General features: G+C 29.1%; 1 protein-coding gene across 1 annotated transcript; it reads right to left on the bottom strand.

Moving 5' to 3' along the window:
- Positions 1-4024, bottom strand: LOC18588188 (hepatocyte growth factor-regulated tyrosine kinase substrate). The gene is made up of 10 exons (XM_007012426.2): positions 3751-4024; positions 2849-2905; positions 2660-2727; positions 2089-2299; positions 1907-2007; positions 1279-1357; positions 1119-1178; positions 1004-1054; positions 782-860; positions 1-383 (listed from the first exon to the last, which is right to left on the bottom strand). Exons 1-10 carry the CDS (start codon positions 3829-3831, stop codon positions 304-306), a joined length of 867 nt encoding a protein of 288 aa, XP_007012488.2. The 5' UTR covers positions 3832-4024; the 3' UTR covers positions 1-303.

The raw sequence follows: 7780 nt of genomic DNA, 5'->3' as shown, positions 1-7780 counted from the left end.
TAAATTATAGATTCAGATAATAGAAACTTTTATTGCCTCACAACACCATTCTTATGATGATCAAAAACAAAGAAAAAAACAGCATTTTGATTGAGCTTCTATGTCGTGCAGCCTGTTTGACGGTTTGTCTACCAGATATGATACAAACACTTGCAGCATTATATTTATAATTTCTGGCTGAAATTGACAGCATGAAGCATAATATCAATAATTTCTTGCTGAAATCTGACAGCTAGAGATAGCACATGTCGGTTAACAGAGGAAATTATGCATTTTCCTTCCAATTCTCTTGTCTAGTTCATTTCATGCTTGCTCACTCTCTTTCATCTTCATTTGCATCTTGTATTGCAAAGTAGCCGGTGCACAATCCAATGGTGTTTCTCCTGGAATTGATGTGGTTAGAAAGAGTTAAAGCATAATTATGAGACAAACAGATGCATACACATCAGAGCTAGACATGCTAATGGAAGGAGAGTTCTCAATTATGGACTTCTAGGTAACAGCTAACATCATTCAAGAAAGCTATGATGAGTATCATACTTTCATTATTCCAAATTGAAGGTGAGAGTTCTTCTCTGTCTTTTCCTTTTCCGTTTTTACCTTGTCCCCTCAAAGCCTTAATTATGTCGGAAGCCATTTTGTTCTAAATAGACAACTCAAAAGGAGTTTCTAACGACATTTTCAACCTTCAGTAACCTTAAAACTCTACCTGAGCTCTTCGATTTGTAGATAGACATATTCTAAAATCAGGAATGCTGAAAACTCATAAATAATAAATTACCCTGTGCATTCTTGTAGTCCATGCTTGCTCCACATTCCATGAGGGCGAATACTATATCAGTTCGATTGAAGAGTGCCGCCTACACCAAGTTTATCACGTCATTAGTGTCATATAAATTTGGAATGAAATGGAAATTAAAATTATGTAATCAATCAGCCAGCCTTCAAGCAAATGTAAAGGACTACAAATATACTAAAGAGAGGGAGATAGAGATAGCAGTACCAGATGCAGCAAAGATAATCCTTGCTTGTCACGGTAATTTGCATCCACACCCTGCACATGTAATCATACTTCAAATTCATTCCCAGTTGAAATTTGGAGTAAAATTGTAAAATACCTCACTTAGAAGCCTCTTGACTGCAGCAGTATCACCATTCTTTATAGCTTCTCTTAAACCCTGAGTAAAGTAAATGCATAAGTACATAATTCAAAGGAAGCAAAATCCCCATAAACTTGAACCTCTCATGACTATTTAAATACTTCATAAAGAGCTCTACCTCTCCATTGACATCATAATCCATCTGAGGTTTATCTGCAGCAGTACCATTTGCCGCCAGACCAGGATTGAAAACCAAACTGTATAATTTTACCCATTTAGAAAAGTCCAATAAAATAGACAGCAAAATTTGTCACCAGAAGAGGCTAGAGACTTAAAAAAAAATGAAATCATGAACTTAATGACATATGATATCTAAAGAGGATAATGAGAAGGAAGGAGACCATGGGACATTGAAAAGGAGGAGAATAAGAAGGCCATGAAATAGAATGAAATGGCCAGAAAAGTGGAAAAGTATGGCTCCCTCACACAATTATCCTCCACTACATTAAAATTAATTCTAGATAGTTCTATCAGGAGGCCACTGCCAACAGGAAAGCAAGATGAAGAGAGAAGGTAAATTGATTTCAGTGTTTTATGCCTCAAACCAGAAGGCCATGATTTTACTAGCATCCAGCTTCAGGTTTCAATTAATTCAAGCCAGAGTACAGTAGAATGGGCCAAAAGTAGTTGGGGTTTCCATGCTTCAATTGCACAAGAATTAATTTATCAAACCATTTGAAATCAACCATTATGTTTGGAAGAAGTGAAGAACAAAGATTGAATACAAAAATTCAAAGATAGCATACCTAGATTTGCTGTTTGAAGTGGAGCCTTTACTCTTTGGAACAGTGGCAGTTTTCTTTGATTTTGGATTTGATGAAGCCACAGAGGTTGAAGGGTTTTTCATCTGCCCCAGGAACAAATATGAGTTCGTAAGAAGCCTGGAAGAGAATATGAGATGCAGCTTAAACTACTGAAGAGTTCATACCTGAAGTGGAAGCGCATCTGTGGTTGGTGCTGGAGATTCACAAATACACAAAGGCATTCCACACTTACAATCTGGAATGCTTGCAACAGGCTGATGCCCTGCAGTTGCTTCAGTTTTTGAACCCATATCTGCACTAATGTTTAATCTAGAGACTTCGTCTGTAACAGAATCAACTCCATCTAAAGAAGGCTGAGGATCAGCTTTCCCAGATCTGCACCCATATAAATCCACGAGAAAACCATGTCAAGAAACAAAAAGAAAAATGAAAAATCATAAAGAAATGGCCTCTTAAAACAATACTCAAGCAAATAAGAAGAAAAGCAAAGTGAGGCAAGAGTAGAAGGCATCCACTACCACCAAAAATCTTAAGACATATGGAAGTCCAAGCAACACTCTCCCTTCCTTCCCATCCCTCTCTCTTTCAAAGAATTTTGACATTATACGTAGAACAGATATCAATATAATCAAATTTGATATTCTATTCCAATACAAGGGTTATTTAGCTTCTTGATCAAATTATGCATGTAAGACAACTGATTGATAGTATATGTATCAATTAAGAGAGGTTTACCCTGAAGAGTCATTGAAACAATCTGCACAAACTCTAACAGCCGAGTATATGCCAAATTGTGGTAAAGCCTGAATTTGCACAGGAAAGAGAACAGAAAAGATTGCTTAAAGCTGATTTATCCAAACTTTTACAACTTGAGAAATGAACAGAAAACCCAAATATATAAATAGAGGGGATGTGAGCTCGAACCATTTGATTTGATGAATGTTCGTGGCATAAAGTCCTCCCACAACATCGGCAATGGTGCTGCGAAAAGGAGAAGAGAAACCATTTGATTTCATGTATTTTCCCAATGGCAATCTGTCTAACATAGACTAGATTCACACCTACTTTGAAGACAAATTGCACACAACAGTATGTATATTTACATTTACATTTCCTTTTAACAAAGAAACATCAACATGAGCTTTGCAAGACATATTCCATGAACAATAGCATACTAACATCACTTTGATCACAGTGGGTACAGTAAAAGATTTATAGAGTTCAGTGAACTTAAGATCGCACCACCTTTGAATCATCCTTACTGACGCATTGTAGTCTCGCATAAGAATTATCCCACTAATAGTATACATATAATAGGCCTGGACTATTGAATTATGTTAACAGCCTGAAGTTTTCAGACAAACATTATCGCGCAGTCCCGCACCTGAAATTATACTCACAACATCACACATGCACCCAATTCAATCTTCGATTGAGATTGCAGTAAGCCTAGCCACTAACAGCAGGCAAATTGGATAATCATACTTCCAATTACCAATTTAACGCATCAAAATTAAATCATACTAAAAAACTCAATTATATTCAAAAGAACTCTGAATCAGCAAATTCAACGCATTGAAACAGTTATCTTTAGCGCGAATAGATCAGTCAAACAGCTAAGATCAAAGCAAAGAGAGCGCACTCCATGATAATCTATATGATTACCGATTTGACACAATAATAAACCTAATCGCTAAAATCTCCTTCAAAAAGGAAAACCAAAAATCCATCGATATATTTCATCCGATTGAAGGAAAATGATAAGTAATTTATTCGTAAAAAAAAAAACGATAATAAAAAATAATAAATTGAGATTAAGAAAATACGCGGCGCCTGAAAGTGTTGAAGCTGCATTTGCAGACGTCGCAGCGTGCTGCTTCCTGGAAGACCGGGGGCTCCAATGGCATATTCCGATCTCTCTCTTCTTTTTTTCGTTTTCCCCTTGGCCGGCAAAAAAACAGATAAAAGGTGCTGAGTGTTTTTGAAGTGCCTTTTTTCTTTGTCTTTTTTATTTTATTTTATCCGGTGTGATTCTGCGATCGGATTCTTTCTCTACCCGGATGTTATCCACTTACCCGCCATGTCCACCTGATTGAAGATTGAAAACCGGATGAAAATAGAAATATTGCTCCGCAATAATTATTTGGCTCAGTTAATTTTTTAAGATATTACCAAAAAAATAAAACAAAATTAACATGCTAATTATCTTTATTTTATGTCACTCTAATCATGTAAAATGAAATAATCTCAATTAATTTTGCATAATATTATCTTCTTCTTCTTCTTCTTTTCTTTTTGGTAAGTTATGCATGATATTGTTCATGCAAGCTTGTAAAGTAATATACTTATTCAATGCATCAAAAATTATTAAATTACTTTGTCAATTATTATATTAAATTGTGAAAATTTGATTTATGGAAAAAGGTTCTTAACACTCGTTAATAAATACTCTTCAAAAAATATAACTAATATTCAATAATTTTTACAACAAACAAGCCTTTAATAGTTGTTCCATGATTATTTTTTTCTCAACATTTGTTAGATTAAATTTTGTTGATGGCAATAAAAGAAGAAAAATGGAAATAATAACTTGCCAAGAAAAAAGGGAAATAACTAAGCGATTTTTTTATATATATAAAAAATAGAGGATCATCTATTTTTCACATCTGAAATCTGTAATAATTACAAAATATTTTTGTTAAGAAGAAAATGAGAAAAAACCAAAAAAAAATCAATCCATTGAAATTCCATAAATTAATTTTTATCTCAGTACTGATGGCACGTGTGATAGATGAATGGCTAAGCCATTTCCCCTTATTCCTTTCATTTTTTTATGTTTTTGTTTGGTTGCATTTTAGTGTCTCAAAAAAGGTTTAACCATTCCCCTTCTCTTTTGTTATTATCCATTCCATGACTAACAAAATAGAACAAAAATATCATTGGATGAAAATATCCATGTTTACTAAAAATAATTACAACTTTATCCCTATATAATTGTTTTCCCTTTTTTTTTTCTTCTTGAAATTCTTTTTCAATTGTCACCTCGATTTCTTTTTTGTACTGAGATTATTTATTTGGTATTTTACAAATTATTTTTCTGATTTGTTTTTCTAGGGTTTTGGTAGCAACATTCTTTATGTTTTGTAATTGAGTTTCTTGGTTCAGGTACTTGAAGCTTCTAGTCACAGTGTCTTATTATTTGCCTTATTATTTTGAAGGAAATAATAAGATGTTGTTTTGAACCTTTACTATTTTGAAGGAATTAAAAGGTGGATATTCAAAACATGTCATTTTGAGGTTTTTTGGTCACAATATCTGAATATCTTATGGTTTTGTATTCTTATGAAAATATTATTAAAATATAATAAAAAATAATTTTGTTTTTGAGTATAAATATGTGATTAAATTATAGTGAAAGGTGATTTAATTTTTTAGTATAAATATTTTATTATATTTTCATCTTTTGATAAAAATACATTAAATATTATAACAAAAGGTAATTTTATCATTTTAATATTTATTCTTTCGTTATTCCAAAGCTATTCTTACCAATCAAACATTAAAATAAATTATAATAACAATCCTTACACTATTCCATTTTGTTAAGAAAATCACATAATAATCATTCTATTATATTTTTACCTTAATATATACTCGCAGAATAATCATTCTATTCCATTTCACAAACCAAACTTGTCATGAAATTTTGTTGAGAAATGTTAACAAGGTGTTACATTGCTTAATGTGATATTTGTAAAACAAGTTTTACAATTAATATGTCTAAGACGCAATTTCAAAGTTATCATATAAAGGTTAAATTATGTAGTTAATTATTGTATTTTATTAGAATTATGGATTTAATTTATCTATAATAATTTATAAAAGTTGAGTCTTTATATTTCTTAGAATTTATAATGTTAATTTAATATGTTAAATGTTTTTTTGTTATTTATATTAATATGATATTGGATGTGTTAACGCGATTTTTTTTTATTAATGTGATATTAAATTTGACGATAATGTGACATGGATGTAATAATAGTATTAATATGATATGATCAAGTATTGATATAGTTTTTATAACTTTGAATATGGAATTATTCAATGTAAGTTAATGGTTTTAAATGAAATTGGAAAAGAAACAATCAAAAATATAAATAGGTTTATAAAATTTAGAAAAACAGTGTTATAAGATAAAGAAAAATTGAATTTTTATACTCCATAATTTAAAACAGTAAAAATAATGTTCTTAAATAAGTAAAAAAAAAAAACACATCATAATTAATAAATCATCATATTAAATGTCACATTAATAAAAAAATGTCATATTAATATAAATAACAAAAAAGTATTAATACTATTAATAATTAGACTAACATTGTTAATTTTAGAAAAATATATAAATTTAATTTTTACAAATTATTATACAGTAATTAAATTCATTACTTTATCAGATAATATGAACTAATTGCACAATTTAATCTTATATAACATAATATTTTTAAGATTTATAATTGATATATTAAAAATAAATAGTTTATATACATTGCTAGTTTATTATAAACGTCATACCTTAAATAAGTAACGATTAACTCGAGTATTTTGACTAATTAAAGAATATGAATTTGTCAAAAGACCCCTTCAATCCCTATAATATTCAATTTTGTTCAATTTAGTCTTTGTACTCAAAATCTAAGCAATTTAATCAATTGATTTTGAGAATTGTATAAATTTAGTCATTATTCATAACGGCATTCAATTTTGCAATTAAATGATAACGTCAGCATTGACGTCAATGCTGACATGTCACATTTTGATGACGTGGTGTTGAGATGATGACATGGCACTATACGATGACGTGACAGTGCTGTCATGGTACTAACATGTCAGCATGTCAGTGCCATGTCGCAAATTAGAAAAAAAAAAATTATACTACGTTATAGGGATTAAATTGAACAAAAATATATAGTATATGGACTAAATTGAACAAAATTAAGAAGTTGAGAGACTAAATTGAAAAAAAATTAAAAAATACAAATCTATAAGTAGATTATTGATATACTTATTAATAAGTCAAATATTTAAGTGTAAAAGATTCATGATGTTAGGAAATATATATAAATATTTTATTACTTGATTATTTGATTTCAAAATATGTAAATTAAATTATATTTTTTACAAAAATTAATCTAAATACTCGTTCTATAAAAAAAATATTGAAATGAAATTTATATATGAATTAAAATTTAGGTGAATAACTTATATATTTTTAACATAAAATAATATAAAATGACTAAATAAATTATTTTTTCTTTTATTTATTATAGTATAAAAATTTGAAATTTATTTAACTTCATCTAAAGTCAAATTAGCAAAATATGTTGATTTAGTATTTTTCTTTTCAAAAAATGAAGAATGGTATTGAGTTAGCGATGATTATAAAAATAATTTTTCGTTTTGACTTGCTTAATTTGGATATGACAAATCTCTTATTACAACTATAGAATCTGAGCTCCACCATTCTAATTTTTTATTTATTTTTTATGTTTTTATTTTGTTTAATATTTTAAGTTATATTTTTTAAGTTGAAATTTTTTAGATTAAAAACTGCATTTATGATTGATAAAGTTAAATATAACTGTAAATATTTATACAATTTTATTTTGTTAGCAATTTTTTTGTAGATCCAAATTAATAATTTAAATTTAAATTTAGTAAAATTTGGTTGTAATATTTGAATTTAAATAAATTCGTTTTATAAGAAATTTTGAGTAAATTTAAATAAAAAGATAAATTGGGCAAAAGTTGAATAATTGCAAAAGAATGTGTATTTGTAAATTGTGCAAGTTACCACTA

The sequence above is a fragment of the Theobroma cacao genome, chromosome 9 (assembly GCF_000208745.1).
Source record: "Theobroma cacao cultivar B97-61/B2 chromosome 9, Criollo_cocoa_genome_V2, whole genome shotgun sequence".
NCBI lineage: Eukaryota > Viridiplantae > Streptophyta > Magnoliopsida > Malvales > Malvaceae > Theobroma > Theobroma cacao.
The sequence above is the reverse complement of the archived record's forward strand: the minus strand, read 5'-3'. Positions and strand labels throughout refer to the sequence as shown.